This window comes from Lethenteron reissneri, unplaced genomic scaffold (genome assembly GCF_015708825.2).
Source record: "Lethenteron reissneri isolate LAM-NWPU_2019-01 unplaced genomic scaffold, ASM1570882v1 scaffold_1864, whole genome shotgun sequence".
Taxonomy (NCBI): domain Eukaryota; kingdom Metazoa; phylum Chordata; class Hyperoartia; order Petromyzontiformes; family Petromyzontidae; genus Lethenteron; species Lethenteron reissneri.
The window spans coordinates 907,351-930,682 of NW_026891624.1; the positions used below are offsets into that span (position 1 = coordinate 907,351).

At 42.4% G+C, this 23,332-nt stretch overlaps 1 protein-coding gene across 5 annotated transcripts in view; it reads left to right on the plus strand.

Moving 5' to 3' along the window:
* Positions 1 to 22,114, plus strand: part of LOC133339438 (ovochymase-1-like) — a 35,729-nt gene extending 13,615 nt beyond the window's left edge. For 2 of the 5 annotated variants that reach the window (XM_061547592.1, XM_061547593.1), the window contains exons 4-11: positions 2,504 to 2,530; positions 4,827 to 4,962; positions 6,493 to 6,668; positions 7,528 to 7,581; positions 8,446 to 8,578; positions 11,493 to 11,725; positions 17,697 to 17,812; positions 19,946 to 22,114. In XM_061547592.1, coding sequence (XP_061403576.1) covers positions 2,504 to 2,530; positions 4,827 to 4,962; positions 6,493 to 6,668; positions 7,528 to 7,581; positions 8,446 to 8,578; positions 11,493 to 11,725; positions 17,697 to 17,812; positions 19,946 to 20,095 — 1,025 coding nt within the window. In that variant the 3' untranslated portion in view covers positions 20,096 to 22,114. Of the gene's footprint in view, positions 1 to 2,503; positions 2,531 to 2,877; positions 2,907 to 4,826; positions 4,963 to 6,492; positions 6,669 to 7,527; positions 7,582 to 8,445; positions 8,579 to 11,492; positions 11,726 to 16,357; positions 16,619 to 17,696; positions 17,813 to 19,945 lie in introns of those variants that run through there. The other 3 variants (XR_009754739.1, XM_061547594.1, XM_061547595.1) reach the window with 3 other exon arrangements.
* Positions 22,115 to 23,332: the final 1,218 nt, after the last annotated feature.

Below are 23,332 nucleotides of genomic sequence, written 5' to 3' on the forward strand. Positions count from 1 at the left end.
GAGCCGAGACGGGCACCCCGGCTGGGTGTGTCCCGGAAGGCTACAGGGCGTAAGAGCCCGTGTCAGTACAGCTGAGTGGGTGTTGGTCACCCGTGTAGCTGAGTGGGTGTTAGTCACCCGTGTAGCTGAGTGGGTGTTGGTCACCCGTGTAGCTGAGTGGGTGTTGGTCACCCGTGTAGCTAAGTGGGTGTTGGTCACCCGTGTAACGAAGTTGTAGTTGAGTGGGTGTCCGTCACCCGTGTAGCTAAGTGGGTGTTGGTCACCCGTGTAACGAAGTAGGGTGTTAGTCATCCGTGTAACTACAAGTTGGTGAAAATAAAGAGTGTGCTACCCGTGAAGTCGTCTCCTGCCGAGTTACTACTTTACATATACACTACACTATATAATGACTACCATATAGTTTAACTGATAAAAAAAACTAAAATATAAATTGCATCAAAATAATCAATTAACTCAATATATTCTCCAATAAGCCGAGCTACTAACAATAAGTCATTATACATTACACTTCTATGTGGAAAAAAGTGGCGTTTTTTTCTTTAACGTTAGCACCACGGAAAGCGGCGAGCGTTGTTCAGACGGACCAGTCCATCTATGCTTGGAACGAAGAAGGGGGGAGATAGAGACACACAACCATGGTGCACTACTCTGCCCTGTGTGTGTTATAACTATGCCATAAACTAGACTACTATACATTACAATATTATACCTTCCAATCTAAACTACACTGTATGATATTGTATATACAGCCCAATATAAGCTCTAATATTATGCATTATATTGATATGCCTCCAACTAAACTGGTTTCTACATCACACGACTATACACCGTACTAAACACTGCCATAGACAAACCCCAACATTGAATTATACACTGCGTTCCTATACACTACCCTATACCTTAGACTATACATTGTAATATTACACTATGTAATATTCTACAAACCCTACCTTATACCACACTGCTGTATATTCACTATACAATTACGATAATATATATTATCTTATACATTCTATTAAACATTACACTATTATACTATTGATTATTACAATCTACTTTACACCATACCATTGACTGTTGCGTGAAAGGTACTAAGAGGAAGCAAAGAAATATGTCAGTGGGAGAGTGGTAGAAGGAAACTTGCAGCGGAGCAAAGACTCCGATCCGTGAAGAGGATACAAAAGCTATATAGTCAATGCCAGCGAATGGAATGCAGTCTGAAAGTCACTGTAAACGTGAACACAATCAATTAAGACCCGAAATAGTTTATCACGTCCTTTCAATGATTGCTGAGCCAGAATCCATCTTCTCAGTTGAAATTGTCTCTGTGTTTGTATATGTTGATGGCCTCATGAACGAATCTCTCATGGTAGCCGGATGGCTTGCAGAGAACCTCCGTCTTGGAGAAGTCAATGTCATGTGAGCCCACTGAATTATAACAATGGTCTGTCACGGCTGAGGTGTTGGTCTTACCGTGTCAGGTCTGCTTTGTTTTCACGGATGCGGTCCGAGACATGTCGTTTGGTTTCTCCAATATCACTGCTACTACATAGGCAACTTAGTTTGTAGACGCCAGGGTACTGTATTTCTGGAATCACATATTTTACAGATAGGACCAGATCACGGATTTTATGTACTGTGTCAAATCGGACCTGGATCTTGTGTTTATTAAGGATTTTGGAGATCTTTTTATTTTTTTGTGACCCACACAATGTACGGTAAGGTGATGGTTTTGAATGGCTCCTCAAAAGGATCTTTCTTCATGGTTGGAATAATGGCTTTGCGGATTGTGTAGTCGGAGTAACCATTAGCCCTGAGAGCTTGGTGTACGTGCTTGAGTTCACTGGCAATGTGTTCCTTGTCGGAGATGCATTGCGCTCTATGGTGTAGAGTTTTGATGAGGGGATTCTTCTGGGATGGATAGTGGTGGGAATCCGGTTTTAGGTAAGCATCCATATGGGTAGCTTTCCTGTAGACAGAGTGGCTCATTGAATCATCAGGTCTTTTTTTTTATTAGGACATCCAAAAAGGGTAGCTTGCCATCTTTTTAGACTTCCATGGTGAATCTGATGGCTGGATGTATGGAATTGATGTGGTCGAGAAATTGGTCTAGAGTAGGCCGGCCATGTGGCCAGATGACAAAAGTGTCATCCACGTACCTCTTCCATACAGTCGGGCATAGAGTGGCAGTCTGGATGGCGTCAGTCTCAAATTTCTCCATGAAAACGTTGGCTACAACCGGAGATAGGGGGGAGCCCATTGGGGTGCCCTCAGTTTGTTTGTAGAAAATTCCATTCCAGATGAAGTATGTGTTGGTTAAGCAGTGTCTCACCAGGGGGGGTACCTCAGTATTCAGTCCTTGATGAACTAAATCTTCAATGATTGCGATGGTGTCAGATATGTTTATACATACGTGACAAAAGCCCAGTTCATCATTTCACATGACGTGTTATTTCTAAGAACAGATTAAGTTTACCTTCATCTTGTCCCCATCCTCCTACAGTCTCTACAACAACAAGACCATGGCAAGGTAATGGCACATAAACATTCACACAGCGGGACAAGACACGCAAACCATTAATCGGGCGTATAGGAGCTCCATTAGTAAATACGACTGTAAAGTGTATCAGATGAACGTTTGTCTACAGTACATGATCAAATTATTGTAGGATACCGTTAATTCATTGCAACAAGGCAAGTGTGTAAACGCAGCTAAGATGGTGCATGGCAGCATCTTCCCTCTGGAGCTAGCTCTTTGGGTCCCTCCTGGCAAAACCCCGAAGTGAGCTCCCTTACGAGGGGTCCCTCATGGAACAGCCCCCATGTCAACCACCTTCCCTGTTGGTCCCTCTTGGCAGAGCTCCAATAAGTCTCGACAGTAATGATGATTCGATGCAGCTACTCACGTATGTACTTTTAACTTCTTTCGCACCGTATGTAAGCCAAACGTGGTAATTCAGAGGAGCTACTGTACAATGCCCATGGCTGACCCCTTTGACCTCCGCCACCCATAAGGGTTTAGTCATAGAGAGAAGCCGGTGGGAAAGGAGGTCAACCAAGGGAAAGTGAGCAACAAAGCCCAAAGTGCCATAGTTGGCATACCCACACTGTGCAGGTAGCAAGTCTCATCTTAGTTTACTGTAGCAGCCTTTGCCTAGTCACTTACTCATTCCATAGCAACCCAAATATTATCAGAATATTTTTCGTAATAAAGTAGTTCTAAAAGTAACCCCTAAAACTGTGTATTTTACCAGGTAAGGCCCACAGCGTTCCATAGCTGTTTTTCAGAAGTGACCTGGCTACAAATTATAGCTCAACAAAGTGGCTCATCACGTGGAAATGTATAGCAGCCAAATACTCAAAATGTATATTTCTAAATGGGGAGGGGAAAACCGGAGGAGCCAGAGAAAAATCCACGTGACCAGTTCATTATTTTCTTTTACAGAGAAAGACAGGAAGTACAAGACAACATGTGTTGTGACAGTAGTTGAAACTTAAGCACCAAGGAAAGCCGCAGATGGTGATAATTACGTAAACTTAACTTGTATGATAAACTGCAGTATGTTCAATAAATAATACCCAAGCGTGACGCTTTCATCGGAGAAAATAAGGCACAAGTATGAATGTTGATTAGTGGAGATTTGTTGATAAGCAAGTATGGCATATGACGAGAGAATAACAACGTGACTCTCGTTGCTTTAGGTGTGCAGTGGCCATTGGCTAGTTTTCTGTAACACCCAACAGAAGAAATTGACATCACCAGACGGTAGAACTGAAACACTGATCTATTGCACCAGGGTTATTCCAACTAGTGGTCTGCAGAACAGATGAGGCCCTCAAAGGCTCTTGGAGTGGTCCTCAGAACTATGGCTTACTGAGAAATTTGGCCTGCTGCGAATTGTTCGGGTTAAAATGAGTAAAATAGTAGATGAGATATCTGGTGGTCACGGGCACAGATGTTGGGAGTTTATGATACCATGTCGTTTGTACACGTAGGCTGCAAGCACACGGTAATGTTATATCAGAATTAGAATATGTATTTATACTGGAGGAATCTGATGAGCGATAAAGTTGTTTTTCACAGATGTCCAGTAGTGGTGGGTGAGAACGTTACAACAACAATATATAAAAACGATAGTAGTGCAATATACAAGCATGGTAAATAAATCACCCAAAAAACATACAAATACAACTAAACCATCCCCATCCTACCAGGTAAAGACCACTGAAGACATTTTTCAGAAACGACCTGGCTACAAATAATTAAAAGCTAAAAAAAACGGCTCATCATTTGGACATTTAAAGCAGCAAAATAATACAAATAATTTGTCCCTGATGGACAATTCAGTTGAAGCACCTTGGCAATTGCTACATCTGTATCTATAAAAGAGCAAAGGGAAACTGTATTAAAGCTCGGGTCGGTGTACACGACCATTGAAACGGACTCAGATCACAATCGAACGCTTGCAGAAGTTGAGAGGTATCCAGCGACAGGTGGAGGCAGATACTTTTGAGACATTGGAGCTGAAATTCGTCGGTTTGTGACAAAAATGGCAGAACATTGTAGGATGATGTTCCACTCTTGTAAACCATAAAGAAGGTTATTCTGAACTAAAACACACCACAGTCGGTTTCTGAGAGGACAAAGAGCAGATATTTAGGCCCATAACATACCTAATACTATACACTACATTTAATGTATTAACATGTTTATCTGGTACGTACATGTATCTGCGTGGACACACATATATAATGGAAATGTACAAACCAATTTATAATGTTACACCTATATGCATCGGAATAAGTCATATTCCTTCACGTTGCAGATACGATTCACTTCTACAACGAAAGTGGCACCATATCATCGACCGATTATGCACCCAACGACACGACCGTGGACTATCTTTTTGTCATTCACACCGTGGATCCGCACGTCATCAAGATCAAGTTCCAGTGGCTCAGGTAAATGGCTCGTCACACAATGCACAGCAATAACGGGTTTCCCTCACAACATGCGGTAGTTCGATGCATCCCAAGAAAAGGGCGCACGGAGTGAAACGGCACAAAGAGACAGCTCCCTACCGAGTCGCGCATCCAGTACACAAAAAAATGTTGACCCACGTCCGACCGTATGGCCACACATGAAGTGAATTCAAACCACATCGCAATTTTTTTGTCTAGAAATAGGTGAACAGCATATCAGAATAGAGGATATGTATTTATACTGGAGAAATCCGATGAGCTATAAAGCTTTTTTCACAGATATGCAGTCGGGGCAGGTCAGAACGTTACAACAACAAATAATGCAAACACGATAGGAGTACAACGTATAAGGAAACTTAAACAAATCACTTCAAAATACAAATAAAACTAAACTATGGTTTATCTTACCAGGTAAAGCCCGTTGAGCTATAAACTTCTCAGAAGCGACCTGGCTATCACAATAATAGCTCAACGAAGTGGTTTATCACGTGGAAATATATAGCAGAAAAATTACGTAAATAATCTAGACCCATGTTTCTAAACGTGAAAGCAAAACCGGAGGATGCAGAGAAGAAATCCACGCGACCACGGGGAGAGAGACATGCAAACTCCAAATATTCAGCAGGCGTCAGGGTCGGGATCGAATCTCCGACCTCCTGCTAAATTGCACTCCCATAAAGCGAGGGAGACCTGTATATATCAGACCACCGAGGACGTGAACTAGCCTATATAGGAGACAGTACATCATAGTTCAGGTGAATATTTAGTCTCGCTGTGTACAAGAGCCTATGTCCAAATAACCTGGAATGCACTGGATCTTGAGCATTCCAGGTTCATCATCCAAGCTTGGATAGTAATTGGACGATTAACCACCACGCACAAAGCAAATTGTTATTGACTGCTGGGTTGTGTGCTGGTTAGCAAGGTTCAGTGCATCAAAGCCCAATGTCATACTGAAATATGCTCTCGCTATAACAACAACCGCGATTTATCACAAATTGGCAGTTACATCACCACGGCGGTAGTGCCAGGCTATGTGTACTTAAAAGGTCACGTGCAGTTTCGAAGGCTCGTTGGCAGGAGGTCACGAGACAGACCTAGGTACCATGGGTTGACTGACTGAGATGACTGGCAGATGCACCACGTGTGCTCCCTACTGTTCTAGTTTGCTGTGTTTTAACACCTGACGCTCCACTCGTTGTTGTGAGCGTCACTCCTCTGTCCTCCGTTATTTTGCCCAATGTATAAATAATCTACTCACAAATATCATTGGCTCGGTATCTGTGAGTCCATTGAGAGATGGCTGCAGACTTCCTGATGGCGTTGCTTGTTCTTGGGCAACTGCTGATCTTGCTTCAAGCCTGTCTGATTATACAGGCTTACATCTCTCTGAAGTGAATTTGTTACCACAAATCTGACACACTCTATCTGACTGCATAAGTGTTGACTACAAATACGACAATGTTAAAGCTCAATTCGCTAAGGAAATGTGTATTTGTGTATGTGCAGCTTAAAGAATAATGAATATCCGTGCTCTCAAAGCGTGGAGGTGATGAACGTGAATTTTGGCGTGGACATACTAGCCCATCTATGTGGCACAACAAATGGGTCCATAACCCCATACAGCATAAAATCTATGGGACCGGGAATCAGCTTGGAGCTCTACTCTTCGAATCCTCTCGAAGGTATGTTCTAAACCAGTGACATAATGTGTCAGTATGTAAATCTATTTCGCACACCGTACGTAGACAACCGTACTAATTGAACTAAACTCATTAAACTGTCAATTACTTTTGTTCATGTGAAGTCCCAGTAGATTTCAATTCAAAATCATATCTGCTTCAATATTACCTATGTGTATTTATTCTCTGAAGGGCTTGGTCCTGCATATTTGTTACCAATTTCATCTTTCACATAGTCTCCATCCCATACAAAATTTCTCCCTCCCAAATCCACATAAGCAACAGTTGATTTGCGTTCGCAGACACAATAACGATGTGAGCTATGAATACGATTTTATTAGGAAGCCACTGGATCTCTGCACTTTTAAAACCAATTTGAAAACTCATTTATTTTAGAACTGCGATAGTTTGTTGTCCTTCCTTCGGCACCTCCATTTAGCACAGTTGGCTATGTAGGGTGCGAAATAAGTTCAACATACATATTAATATTTGCTTTACAAGGTAAAGTGTACTCAGATATTAGCTCTTTTTAAGAGGTGACCTGGCCATACATAATACAGTAGCTCATCGACGTGACTTATCACGTGTGGGAATTCATGGTAGTCAAATAATCTAAATGCATGCATCTAAATGTAGAGAACACAGTTATATTATCCATAAGAGTACATTGTTGTATAAGGTTAACCCTTTCCCATTTCGAGACGTCTGCAAGTTGCAGGGTTGGTCCCGTTCACCGCTGCATCTCGAAATACGCAAGCAGTCAGCATACATTTTATTTAGAGAGGCATAGCGCCGTTTCTTTTATAAAGACATTGTACATTGTATTTATAATAACCCATGTATTTGAATTATCTTCGTCCAGGGAACGGGTTTAAAGTGACATACACAAGTATTGCTCCAACAAGAACTGCAAAAGGTCAGTTCTCCCTTTTAAGTTTCATTTCAATTGAGGAGAAATTGTGTCAAATGTCTTGGACAACACCACACATGAACATTGCGAAATTCTTTCCGTCATATTATTGTTCTTGATTTTTTTGTTCAGAGGTAGACAACTTGAGCGATATTATCAATATGTCAACATCTCTCCATTTTCATCTCAATTAAATCCCCATACACCCCCCCCCCTCCAGCAATCTCTTTACTCGAGCAACTCAGGTTTTATGTTGTAGCGTCAATGGGGGTCATCTGGAACCATTTTCGCAGGCACGTCTGTGCTGTCGAAATCCTGGCTGTGTTAAGTAAGGCTTAATATCTGGTTTGATTCCTCTTCCAATAACTCGCTTTTTATAAATAACCTCCTTATTTTAAAGCTGGCTCGTTCTAGCGCTGAGCTATATGGGATGTACTTAAGTAAATTTTTGTTACCAAAAATGATAGCTCAACAAAGTGGCTTATCAACATGTGGGACTACATTGCAGGAAAATAATCGAAGCGTATGTTGATTCTAAATGTGGAGGGAAAAACCAGAGGACCCAGATAATAATCCACTCGACCACAAGGAGAGAGACACGCAAACTCCGAACCCACAACTTGGAACATCTGGTTATCGATCTTAACAGATTATTTGACTCATCGTTGCATGTCTAACTGCATACTGACCAGCTTTTTCTCTAACCACTGGCTTATAAAGCTACAACGTGTGGCCATTCAAAATTCCACAATGGAAAGGAGTGCTAAAAGCTACTTTTTGGCAACATATTTTCAAGGTAAAACTCGTAAGCTATTATAATATGAAATAAAATGTTGTGATATTGCTATTCTTTCACAAAAAAAATCACAGCCTGTGGGGATGAGTGGCTCGGACATTCAAATCCGTGGGTCGTGCAGCTGATTTCCAACCACTCTTCGAGCTGCTATGCAACCATTATCAACAACAAGTGGCTCGTGACTGTGGCACACTGCTTCAGCAACACGTAAGAACCACATCACACGACTTGTACAATATTGCAAATAGTTCCGGCAAGAACAAATGCATCTTTAAATCTTATTCTATAATTACCGGCTGTGGTAAAAAATTATTAGGAATACACTGCATCTCGCCCTATTTCGGAAGGGCATGTTGGTTTTTATTTGATTGTGAGACAATCAGGTTGTTAAAGGCTCAGGGTAACGCGGTGGGCAGCAGGGGGCAGGGGAATTGTTTTGATGTACTCCATTTCTATCCATCCGTGTCTATGCTACTCATCCTCATCAAACCGCACTGACTACCATGGTGAAGTATGGTTAAATAACCCCGATGGCACGGCATGGGTAGGTCTTCATCTAGCAGAGTAATAATATTTATACTGAGAATAGGTTTTCCCCTTTTACCTGGCAAGGAAACAGGTGTTAAATTGTTAAAACACCAAACTGAAACCTTTTACAAGGAATCATGTCTACATTAACCACAATAATTGTGGTCAAAATGCAAAGACAATGCAATATTATCTGATCTTGAATTGAAGAATTCGTGACTGCAGGAATCAATACTCTTTAGTTAGTTTGGTAAAGTAACGTAGGTAGACAAAATAATAGATTACGACTTTTCGATCGCAACGCAAGCGGCCGTCTTCAGGTGAGAGAGAAAGCCAGCTGCGAGACACGGCATTATATAGACCCGGGCGGGGAGGGGGAGGAGGGGGGGCCGCCGCATCGAACGAGCGGGAGATGTGCCCCGAGATGGCACTGCACAGACCCGGGAGAGGGGAGGGAGAGGGGAGGGGCCGCCGCCCCTCCCATCTCTCTCTCACCTGAAGACTGTCGCTTGAGTTTTGATCGAAACGTCATGATGTATTATTTTGTCAACCTACGTGACTTTACCGAAATAACCAAAGAGCATAATATTATCAGAGTATGTTTTTATTATCAGAGTATGCTTTTTGTTTTCATTTTGACCACAGGTATTGTGGTTAATGCAGACATGATTCCTTGTAAAAGGTTTCAGTTTGGTGTTTTAACAACTTAACACCTGTTTTGTTGCCAGATTAAAGGGGAAACATCTATTCGCATATTTTGTTACTGGCAAAAGAGGTTCCATGATGTAAATATTTATACTTATAATGCTCACAGCATTTAATCACTCTAGAATACAAAGAACCACGAAACAGTGGAAGGATAGCCAGGTACTAACTATTGAAGTATTTTTATTTTCAGCAGGTATGGCTCATTGAGATATATTGCTCTTATTTATAAGCGACCTGGCCACAAATGATAGCTCAACAGAGTAGCTTATCACGTACATATTTACAGCAGCCAAATACTCTAAACGCTTGTTTCCAAATGTGCAGGGATAAACCAGAGGACCCAGATAAAAATCAACAATGGCCACGGGGATAACATGCAAACTCTACATATGCAGGCGTCAGGGTCAGGTTCGAACCCACGACTTCCTGTATATCAGGTGAGGTAGTTAACATCTTGCCACCTTGGCTAGCCGGCGCCAACAATTGTCCAAGCTATGCTGTTATCAACGTCAGTTTAACACTTAGGCTTTTGCGACCAATATCTTCCATAATACAAGTTTTAAGGGTTAAATCACATAAATATATAAATGTGTCGTTAAACCTTCCATCACCTAACACAGCCAATTAGTAAAGTTTGTCACGTAAACAGAACATGCCCATTCATTACTAGTACAGAACAGCGGTGTGTTGGAGAGCATAGCTGCAACATTTGCAATCTGAGTACGACGTTTCGCCATTGATTACAACGAGCTTCATCAGGCAGCAGACAGATCTGTGGAGAAATACCTCCTGTTTCGTTCCTTAAGTCTATCCCATCTACCCCCTGAAAACACTCTATCCAAATACAGATTGTGCAGATGGAGATGAGCCCACATTTTGAGTTATTTATGTTGAACTGCTTTTGCACCGTACATAGCAAACCATGCCAATTAGAGGTGTGGCGGAAGGCCAAACAACAAAAAACAAAAATCAGTTCAAAAAAATTAGTTTTAAATCTATATTTAAAAGTGCATAGCAGCAGTGGCTTCCTAATATCAGAAGAAAGATGGTTCCAGACAGCCGCAGAAGCGCATCTGAAAGTACGCGATGTGGTGATCGCCTTTTGTTCGATAGCTAACCAAAAGCCACTGCAAGTTTGGGTGATGATGGTGTGATCTCCTTGACGAGATCAGCAAGGTATTGTGGTTCATTCGTGTGACGAGTGCAATGTGCCACCCGTCCTGGCAAGCCAGGGCACCTCAAAACCCACGGGCAGATAGTTGAGCAACATTTGTGTTATCCAGCAACCTCCACAGTGTTGTATTCCAGGCATGCGTTAGCAGTACCCAAAGGGGTGTACAGTTACACGTGTAATGGAGGACTCCAAATGTGGCCATTTCTTGGATAATGTTTATTGTCCTCAGCAACAACGTCCAGTACCCACCACCAGCCAAAACAAGTCCCTTGCTTTCCTTCTCTTGAGCACCCCCATTCCCCCCTCACCCCTTCCTTTTATCCTCTTCCCCACTCTCCGATCTCCACCCATCCCTTCCTTCTAATCAATCCCTCTGCTCCCCTTATAACCGACTCAACGAACCCTTCGTCTCATTCGAATATACCTGCCTTCTTTCTTAGACTTTCCAACCAATAAACATCTAGCAAGCTACGTCATAGCTATCCGTGTGCAGCTATGATATCCATGTCATCCCCCATGTCCTACAAAGACGCCATCCAAGGATGTCTAACTTCCTTACACATACATGAACAGGGATATATAAATATATTTATATTTCAGTGATGCATTTTTCTTTGTTATTTGATAGAATTCGAAAGTTTAATCGACACAATGTTAGACTTTGAAAAGGACGCTGCACCCATGCGTTTTTTTTGTGAACATTTTTTGCAGCTCAGACCCAAGCCATTGGCTCGTACAACTGACTGATCGCCGAAACATGAACGTTTCAAGAATTCTTCAGCACAGCAAGTTCAATGATTCCACTCTTGACTATGACGTTGCCCTGGTGGAGCTCAATGCAACGTTGACATTCTCAAGCATTTTACAGCCAGCCTGCCTCCCTGAATCATACCAGCAGAACTACGCAATGGGGAAATCCTGCAGCATCGTCTACAACATTGGAGGTATCGTCTTTCATAATCGAACATAATTTATATTTTAATAGAGCGCCGTCACCCAAGGCACTTGACGTAGCATAAAAAAGATGACAGAAAGTAAAGATGTAGGGTTGAGGAATGAGTGACAGCCATTGAAAGTACTTTGGGGATGACGAAAGAGTATGGGAGGGACGGGAAGTCGTGGAGGGGCAAAGGAAGGTAAGAGGAAGAGAATTTGACAAATGGATGCAGTGTATATTTTGACGCATGTGTATGTGCAGCAGTTCCCAAAATGCTCAATGACAGTATTACAGTTCCCACAGATCCGTCACAGAGTCGCACACTTGATTTAAGTCTACAAAGGAAATCCAAAGACCCACCCCATACTCCCAACTCCTCTCTCTCTCTTAGCTATTGCACCGTGATGTATGACGAACTTCTTTCACACCGTTGATAGCCAACCATGGGTATCGGAGGTGGGGGGCAAGGACAGCAAGTGATGATGTCATCACTACAGCCCATCCCTTATCTGGATGGCTTCATGAACAAATTTCTGATGGTAGCCCGAGAGTTTGCAATGTCAGCGTTGAAACAATGATCCGCCAGCGCCGAGGTGTTGGTTCTACCGTGTTTCAAATCTGCTTTGTGTTCGCGAACCCAGTCTGAGACATGTCGCTTCGTTTCACCAATGTAACTGCTGTGGTGTGGCGGATCATTGTTTCAACGCTTTGGGCACACATGACATTGCTTTTTCCGAGACCAAGGTGCTCATGAAGCCACCCAGATATACAAACACAGACAAAACTTTAATTGAGAAGATGGATTCAGATTGAGCAATCATTGGAAGGACGTTATAAACCATGTCAAGTTTTAACTGCTGTGATTTTCACTCACCCACCCATGCTGTTTTATAAAAATACGCGTTTACTAATTCAAGACTCAAGTTTTAAATCTCATTGAAATGCTAATTTCTCCAGCCCCCACCCATCCTGCACAAGCCCTCCCCCCTCTCCCCTCCCCCCCGTAACCCCTCCACAGGCCGTGGTGGAGTAGCGCAGTTGGTAGCGCCCTCGCTTCTCATGCCAAAGGTCGCGGGATCGATCCCCGCGTCCTCCACAGGCGAATATATTTTAAATCCTTTATATTAAGTTCGCTTGCTTGCTTAGGACCGTGCAAATCTTTCGCTCGTTTTTTCACCCACTTCCCGTGATCCAATCGAGCTGACATTTTCCACACAGACTCGTTGTGTGTGACAATTAATTTTCGTGAATTTTTTTTTCCAAAATTTTACACTGTTTAGGGAAAACAAATTAAATATTTAATTACCAATTGCTTAATACTGGCAGACAATCATCTGACCCATAGATTGCAGCCATCTCAAGCCAGAGGACGAGAGAACTCTAGCCGCCACGCATATATAGGATTTAGAGTGAAAAACTTAGTTTTTACGGGTTTACTTGTTTCTATCTACGTGTCATTACCGAAATATCCAGATAGTATGGATTCCTGCAGTCATGAAAGCTTCAAATCAAGATTATCCTCCTAGAGTTACTACAATCCTATCTATCCGCCTTTCCATAACAAATATTTTTGGGGGTTTGATTGCGTAAATAGAAATGTGTCGTTAAGATTTGTCACCCAGCACAGCCAATTAAGGTTTATCACGTGAACAAAACGTGTTGGAGAGTAAACCCACAAAACCTTTACAGTATTATGAATCATATTGGTCGCAAAAGCCTATTATCCGCTCAGAGTATGTAATGGTACGATAATTGGTATATCCCAGTATTTGACAACTACCGTTTAAGAAATGGCTTTGATGATCTTTTTGTAATTCCTTCAATATGCTGTGACCCCAACTCATTGTGCGTCTTAGTAGTAATGCCACGCATTCCCAAAGCCTGAACTGATTTGATCTCAATCACTGATATTTCAATCTCTTCTAGGGTCGCCTCTTTCTTCTGGGTAAGGTTTTTTGAAAATAATTGTTACTGCAGAGTCCTTGTCAAATGCATTGTTGTCAACATAAAGACAAGGGAGTCTTGTCTACAATTGTCTGCTCATAAAATCATTATAGTTTACATTCAAGTTGTAATGTATTGTTCCCTCTGAGCACCACTTAAGGAAAATCGCCGTTTATTTTGTAATGGGGAGACCCTATCTTCTCGTAAGAATGGAGATACGGAGCCAGCTTGGTAAAGTATGTAATGGTTTTGGCGCGAGGACCTATTGTCGCTAAATGTGCTGAGCATCAGAGGGGCCTACTCACGGACTTTGTCCGTTACAGGTGACGATTGTGGAGATGAGAGTCGGTATGTGAGAGTGTTGGTTTATCCGAAACATATCGTAGTTGTTGTTAAAACCAAAAACATTTACGAAAACATTCTTTACCTTAGCTCATACATCTGTCCACTGCATGGCTCCTCCTTACCTCTCTTCTCTCATCTCACTTTACGTTCCTGCCCGCTCTTTGTTTCAAAGAACAAATTTGACCTAAGGTCTATGCTCATTTACCAGCTTCATATTCCCTAATGCCGTACATATGTAGGACTTGAAATATGGCGCGCCACGCGTTCTCTTGCACTGTTGCTATGCAAGAGAGAAGTATACAGCGGGGGGGGGGGGGGGGGGGGGGTATTTGAGGACGATGTTGTTGTTGAGGCGTGAGGGAGACGCCGTTAAGAGGTATAACAGGTGTTAAGGGTAACCGGGGTACAGCCCGGTGATTGGTTAAGAGGGTGAGTGCTTAATGACTGGCGTCGCTCAGGCGAGAATAACAAGGCCACGTGAGGCTGGGGGCCTGGGGGCGAGGGGTAAAGCGGGGGGTGAGATAATTAATAGGGACTGATTGGTGTGGATATAAAAAGGATAGCGTAATGTAGAGATGGGAGTCTTGGTCGGAGTCTCGGTGGGAGCTGGAGCGATGGGGAGCTGGAGTGATGGTGCCCAGGGAAGAGAGGAGCAGCAGTAAGTAGGGAGATACGATAAGGGTAACAGTGATAGAGAGAGCAGAGAGTACGGTAACTGTGAAGAGAAGAGCAGAGAGTACGGTAACAGTGATAGAGAGAGCAGTGAGTACGGTAACAGTGATAGAGAGAGCAAAGAGTCAGTGATAGAGAGAGCAGAGAGTACGGTAACAGTGATAGAGAGGACAGAGAGTAGGGTAGCAATAAATAGAGGGAACATGGTGTGCGGTAACAGTGGTAGCCATGCATCTGTAGGGTCTAGGGTAGGGTAGCAGCAGAGTATACGGACCTTGGGAGAGACGGAGAGAGAGCGGAGGGGAATCGCGGAGCGGAGCGAGGGAACGGAGAGACAGGCAGTGTCGTTAAGGACGGACGGTGGAACGGAGCGAACGGAGAGACACGGAGCGGTGACGATGAGGAGGTGAACTCTAAGTGTGAATAAATGGAACGGAAAGACATCCGGAGTACGAGTCCTACACATATACTGGGGGAAGGGCCTTTGCTATTGATGCCCCCAGGGTCTGGAATGCTATTGCCAATAAATTGCAACTTGAGTCACTACCTATGAGATCTTCAATCAAAACTGCTCTAGTGGAGTTGTACACCCCTTCGCTGCCAGTGCTATTCAATGGCCTAAAATAAAATGTTTCGCTCCGGATGATCGCTGCAAAGTATGGCCTGTGTTTTGATTTAGTGTGCTGATCTTAAAGGTGCATTGAAAAATTATGATACTCCGACTGATGCTCCTGCTGTTGTGGAGTGACTCATGCAGCCAGCTATGGCTGCAGGGTTTTGGTAGTACATGTTGTTTAAGTCGTTTATTGTGAAAATTCCGTCACAGTTCCTATGATCACTGTTTCATTGCTTTCATGGCTTTATTTTGGTGATTTCGACAAGTTTTTTGGTTTGGCCATGTTTGTTTGTTGTATTACGGAGTAAGACTGATGGCCTTAATTTAAGTTGTGTTGTTGTTTGACTTGCATCCCACTGGGATTTTTGCACACAGCGTTGGTGTACGGTGTTGTTTCTGCAATATTTTACTATCTTTTTTTGGATGTTCTGTTTGCACTTAATCACATATTCACTTTAAGATGTTTTCTTGTTCATGTTTGTTTTTTGTTTGTTGCGGTTGCACCCGAATCAAGGGCCGAATGGCTCACAGAACTATACCTAATAAATGAACTTGAACTCTGCGTTCCAAATCTTTGCTGTCTCTTTCTGTTCCTCTGCCTCCGTGTGCACAGTCTCGGTTTCGCTCGTTCTCTCTCCTAGCCTCTCTTCACTGGAATCAACTGCCCTTGCACGTCAAACAATCACCCTCTCTCGCTAACTTCTGCTCTTCTCTTAAACGCCACTCGTTCTCTCTTGCCCACCCTCTCTTGTCCCGTTATTATCCTCCCACGAGATCTAACGCCGCCTTCCCTGTCCCCCAAGTCCACATAATCACCCCCCACCATCAATCCACTCGTCTCTTTTCCATCGTCGTTTATTCCATGCATCGTCACCACCACCTCATTTCATACATGTGTAGTATCTTGAAGGAGACGGAGACTTTTTTAGAGGCCACACGCTCTTTATTCAATAACAGCTAGACATTCTGACGCACTGGGGAATAGCCTAACCACACAACCTAGGGAGGTACAGCCTCCGATCTATTCTAACTACTCTCCTTCCCTACCCTACGGCTCCTTAGCCTAGGGAAGCTTAACGCCCCACCCGCAGCCCACTCAGTCCCGGCTCGGCGGCATCCTCGGGGCTTGGGGTCCAGGATCTCCGGCGGCACCTTCCTTCAGCTTCAGATGAGATGGACTGACTCCAGCTCTCCGGGAGCCGTCTTATATATCCCCTCTCTGAGGGGCGGGGCTGTCTCGGGGCCCCGGCTCTCGCCAGCCCCCTCCCCTCAGAGCGGTTCCAACCGCCTCTTTGCCCGACCGGTCCGGACCAGTCCAGACCGGTACGTACCCCTCCCCTAGGTTGTGTAACCTGTGTCAACCTTGACCACCACACATGTACAGCGCATTGGTTAAGACGTTATATAAATGTATGATAATATAAGATACATTTATTCATTGAGTTTGAAAAATTGTGACCTGAGTCTGTAGGTTTTGGTAACGTGAATGAGGGAGGCTTTTGCCAGTTTTGAGGGATCGTCAAGGTATTTAATTGTTTAATTTCAACGTATATTAAGCTTCTTCACTCAGTAGGAGGTCCAGTTTTCGTGTTTAATAGTTTAGTTCTGTTTGAACATCTAAGCCAAGGGATGCCTACAGCTGCTGATGAAGTAATTGTAGTTTCCCGTCAAGATCGAACGTATTCGAAGTAATGCAGATATTATAATACGCAATGAAGGTTAATCTTGCTAAAAGTTCAGCTGTCAAAGAATCCTAGCCACTGATGAATTACTTGTAACGTTGGGTTTAGAAATAATGTTACGTACATCGGTAGTTTAATTGTTCGTAGTGGCTCAAGTTTATTACGCGATGTCTGTATTTTTGTTTCGCATTGTTGTATGATGGGTTAATTTAACCTTGGCAATAGGAGGTGTGTGCTATAATTGTAGTTGTTCGTCGTGCAATCTGTATATGTATAAGCTGCATCCACATTTGCATTGACAAAATCAAATGTACATTTTAGTTGTTGTTTTTTTATCTTTTCACTCGAGAGTTGTAACAAATCTATGAACTGGTACTATCAAAGGAATCTGATTGCATCCTGAAACTAATAATGATCTGAGTTTGTCAGGACATTGCCTTGGTCATTTAATCATATCATAAATTTTGCTCGCAACATAATTGAATGCATAGGCATAGGTCAAGTTAAGTAATTTTTTTTTACATATGTGGCGCCTTTTTGGCACAAATCTGCTACTCAAAACGCTATCATATTAATACTTAAAGTTTCATTGAAACATGTCTCTATAAATGTGAAATGTATACATATATACATGTGACTGTGTCTTGAATAGCAAACCCAATCCGTGCGGACCTCTCATGCTGTTTTTTTTTTCCTCCAAACATTTTTTCCATGGTCAGGTAGTCTGACGGGAATGCTCAGATTCTTTTGGGATCAACAACTATGCAGTTCCCCTGATGTCTATGGCAAAGCGATGACCAGTCGAATGTTGTGCACTAGAATCGACATATGCAGGGTGAGTACATTAATTTCGGTGTAATGTGAATGCGTGCTTTTGGTAGGTGTGTTTGTTTAATCCATAATAGAGGTTTTTTGGGTTAGATCTAGTAACTTTATAGATGTGTCGTTAAAACCCGCCACCACCCGACACAGCCAACCAGTCAGGGTTGTCACGTAAACAGAACGTGCCAATTCGTCACTAGTACAGCACACCGGTGTGTTGGAGAGCCAAGCCACAACATTTACAAACTGAGTACGACGTTCCACCAGTAATTACAACTAGCTTCATCAGGCGACAGCCAGATTGTTGGAGAAGTCTTCCTGTTTCGTTCTTTATATAGAGCCGTTTAAGTTTGTTGGTCGTTGCAGTTTTGAGTGTTGTTGAGTTAAAAGTCTGGCTAAGATAAACCCACCTGCATCCTCGTGTTATCAGACTATGACACTGAGAAAGGCTGATGCTAGTCGATTGGTTAACATCATGACATGCTCACATGCACCAGAATGGCTTAAGGGGATGGCGCATGCATGCATGTCACCGGTACTGACTGCACATTAAATTCAGTTTCACAAGCACCCTATATAAAATTTGAAAGTAAGCGTATTTCAAACCGCATGTGGCAGAGCCTGGGCACTGAAATCGCTCTTGGGGATCCGCCAGAAATTAGCAGCAACAACTGCTGCACGGAGGCTGCCAGTATTCTGCTGGGAGATGGATGAATATCACGTGGACATCTGTAAAATACAGGCGATCCGGTGGACTGTTACAAACTTCCGTCACCACGAGAGGTGGACGATTGTCGACATAAGATACCAGAACGTCTACTGGACATCTATGAAACAACTGGACATCCGTGAAAAAGGAGCATTATAGCTCATCGAAATAAATGTTCTGATTCTGAGTGATTCTTCTCCTGAATAAAAAGAAAATGCAATGAGGTGTGGGAAACAGTGAGGTCGAGGCTATTGTGGGCTCACCTTTCTAATTTTAGGAGGCTGGGAATGGTGGTGGTAGCCTATGCCTCCACAGATAATGGACGTCTCAGGAGGGATGCAGGCAAGGCTCCAATGTCAGTTACCTTCTACGACTCATCTAATTGTTTGACTTTTATGCCCGAGTAGGTAATGACACTAGGAACTGAGAAGGAGTGATTGTGGTGATGTAACCATCACTTAATCACAAATGGTGGCTATTGTTATTGAGATTAAAGAACGATAGCAGGTAGCATTGCTTCAGAGTTTAGAACACTGAATTGTGAACCTGGCACCCGAGATAAATTCCTAATGATGGTCAATGTTAGAGACAAGTTAGTTAAATGAGAATCAATTCCGGTCCTCCCCTTGGTAAAATAAGCCTTAAATGAGTACTGATTGGGTGTCAATATCAACTATGGGGAAACAAAGTGGACCAGGTGTAGCTCTGACCATATGACCCCGGTGTGCCATTCCAAACAAATATCTCGCCACGGTCGCGAAATGTTAGCAGCACGCCTAGTATATAGGAGATTGTGGGTTCAATCCCGACCCTGACGCGTGCTGTATATTTGGAGTGTGTATGTTCTGCCTGTGCACATGTCATTTTTCTCTGGGTTCTTCCTTCCATGTTTAGAATGAACGTGCGTTTAGAGTATTTGGCTAAAATATATATTTCCACGTGATAAGCCACTACGTTGAGCTATTATTTGTGATAGCCAGGTCGCTTCTGAAAAAGAGCTATATAGCTCAGTGGGCCTTACCTGGTAAAATTAAAAATAAAATAAAGTAGGTGCTCACAAACAGAAATTGCTCGACCAGGAGTTTAGATTTTGATTTAAAGCTTTCGTGACTGCAGGGATTCATCTTCTTGGTTCTTTCGGTAAAGTCACAGAGAATGGAAACAAAAAAAATAATGAAATAAAACATAATATAATTCTCACGACGTTTCGGCGACAACGCAAGCAGCCGTCTTCAGGTGACAACGTAAGCAGCCGTCTTCAGGTGAAGACGGCTGCTTGCATTGTAGCCGAAACGTCGTGAGAATTATTTTATTATGTTTTATTTGATTATTTTTATTGTTTTCATTCTACCTGACTTTACCGAAAGAACCAAGAACAGGAGTTTAGATTTCGCGAGGGGGTGTTTGTCCATAATACGTATCATTGTGTCATTCCAGGAACATGACGGGGCACCTTTGTTGTGCAGAGACGTGGACCGCAGGTGGTATCTTACGGGATTGTCCAGCTGGGGAAAGTGTGACACCAAGCCAGATGTCTTCGCCAGAGTTTGGAAGTTCCTCCGTTTCATAAAACAAAATGCCATTTAGTCTGTCGAAGTGCCATCATGTGAACCCAGACTTATAAAACACTCGCCCTATAATTTAGACCTAAACATGATAATCGATCTTATAGCCCAAAGATACAATTCACCATTTAGCATAATATTCAGACATACAAGACAACTTAGACCCTATAGTATAGACCTACTAGTTAATATATGGCATATGTCACGGACTTAGAATGAAAAAGTCATCTAATATACAAGATGTGGAACACACCATCTATCCTGTAGCCAAGACCTAGAATTTAACAACTACTGTATCGGCAGATTCCATGTGTGGATGGTGAACTTATTTCGCACCATACCTAGCCAACTATGCTCGTCAGAGGTGCAGAAATGATCAACATGCTACATGTTATATTTAACATATATTTAACATCTAGCATGTAGATCAAACCTACAATTCTGAAAGCATGCTATATCCCAAAAATGCAATGCAACAGACACCCAAAACACAATAAACATCAACCCTAAAAACAACTCAATATTCACTCTCCAGCCCACACCTAAAATGCAACGTACACCCTATTGCGCATAACTATGAGACAACATCTGCCAAATAGACCAGACCCAATGCTCAGCAAACACTAACACTACCGGTAGTGTCGGCGAGATTTGATTATTATATATCGCTACTGGATGTCTGCCACAAAACATTGCGAGGCTGCAGCGTGTACAAAACTCTTTCGCATGTGTTGTGAAGGGAACTGCAATATTTGACAATGTCCGTCCAACGAATACATTATCAGGTCACACTCATTACATACAACGTGCTTGCCTCAAATGAGCCACACTACCTTGCTGATATCGTCAATGAGCAACAATTATTACGCGAACTCTCATCCTCACAACGAATTTTGTCGAGCCATCGAACAAAAATGGTCACTGCATCGTGCGCTTTCAGATGTGCTTCTGCGGCCGTGTGGAATGCTCTTCCTTTCAAAATTAGGAAGCCACTGAAGCTATGCACTTTTAAATCTAGATTAAAAACGAATTTCTTTATAACTGCTTTTTGTATTTAGCTTTTTGTCTTTGCCCGTACCTCCGATTCGCACGAGTGGCTATGTACGATGCAAAAGACGTTCAACATACATACAACTGTTGAAATTTGTAATCTAGGTCTATAATTCAACATTAGCCACATAGCTGAAAATAAGAACCAATATGTACACTTTTTCCCACTTATAGAATACAAAATCTATCCTGTTACCAGGCCTAAAACTTTACATCCATCCTGACAAGGCTGAGTGGCATAATGCAGCTCTGTCAAAATTTTGCAGGTGTCTTATACGGTGTCTTATACAAATATACAGTCCGAAATACAGTGGATGTAAACTATTCTGTGACGTTATTCAAAACTATGCAATTTTAGTGATTACCGTAATAATTGGTGTATGCTCTTTTGCAAATCTAGGACCTTTAAGCACCCACAATATGGAAATCGTCATCCCGTATCCCTATTATTTAGACATATATCCCATTGACCATATTCAGAAGTTAATACCAGTGCTTGTAGAGCGGAAATATGTAGAATACAACATTTACACCAGACCTATACTTCATATTCAGTCATTTTGGCCAGATCTGCAATTCAACACTGATGTTCTCTTTGATAAACTATTAATATGGTTTGTTTGTTTACTAAATATTTTTGTCCTAGGGGAATTGGGGAATTGGTTAAGATCATTCATGGTTAATTGTGATTTACAGCGCCCTGATGAATAATCATTTTATATAGTCGAGACTTAATTTGAACTTGTGGTGTAAAACATGTGGTGAAAAGGGGATCATTCATATTAAAAGGCAGTGAATGAGCATATAATAGGAAGCACGCTCATCTGGCTTACATTTAGATTGTTTATGTTTTGTTATTATTTTAAAAACGTGCTCCTCTGGGGTTAATATTCTAAATCTCCAATAATGAGGATTAAACATCCTGAATCTCTTAACCTTACCTATTCTATGACTGCAATGCAAATTCGGTCCCGTTTTCGCGTATTCAGATTCCTCCAGTCGAAATAAAGATTCTGATTCTGATATATTGGTGTCGAGCAACGTTCAATTATGATGTCCGGTGATTTGTAATTGTTATTGTTTAACATCGACGCTCATCATTATAATCATCTCACGCATTGTGAGATGATGCCTCCCACTGCTTATTACAATCTCTAACAGTCTCTCGATGTGACAATGCAGTTTAACTCTTTAACGCACACTAATAAACTGATTTAAATCACTATCTTCATGATCGTTGTGCACTTGAACACCTTCACTCCTTTTGAGCCATTCCTCCGCCAGTCTTGTCCACTGGTCACACTACCTGACGTTGACATCCCGCAAAAGCCCACTTCCATTAACAGTTTCCTCTGTGGTAGCAATTACATTGGAGAAACCAAACGACATGTCTCGGACCGCATCCGTGAACATAAACAGACCTGAAACACGGTAGGACAAACACCTCAGCCGTGGCAGATCACTGTTACAATTCAGTGGGCTCACATGACATTGACTTCTCCAAGACAGAGGTTCTTTGCAAGCCATCTGGCTACCATGAGAGATTCGTTCATGAGGCGATCCACATATACAAACACAGAGACAATTTCAACCGAGAAGATTGATTCTGGCTCAGCAATCATTGGAAGGACGTAATAAACCATTTCGGATCTTAACTGATTGTTGTTCACGTTTACGGTGACGTTCAGACCGCAGTCCACTCACTGGCATTGACTGTGTATCTTGTGTTCTCCACAGGGAATACATTATTTGCTCCGCTGCGGGTCTCCTTCCACCGCTCTCCTATTGACATGTTTCATTGCTTCTACATACTTTTAACATTTCCTCCCTTTGTTAATGCTACCCCCTACCCCCTCCCTTTGATGCTGCTAATCCTATATAATGCATGGCCATAATATGACTTTGAAACCCCCCCGCCCACCTCCTACACATTTCCCATAAATATGCTAAATTCCTCTTGATATGCAAATTCTTTTGTCAAGGCGCTCTTCTTCCACCTCCAACCCAGCTTATATATACGCTACAAGCTTGGCAGTGTTTCATTCTTCACCTGAAGACGGCTGCTTGCTTTGTAGCCGAAACGTAGTGAGAATTGTATTTTAGAATGTTTTTTTTTTATTACTTCCCTTCTACGTGACTTTACCGAAAGAACCAAGAAGATGAATCCTTGTGTAACGGGTTCCGGAGACACTTGTAGATGTAACTTCTT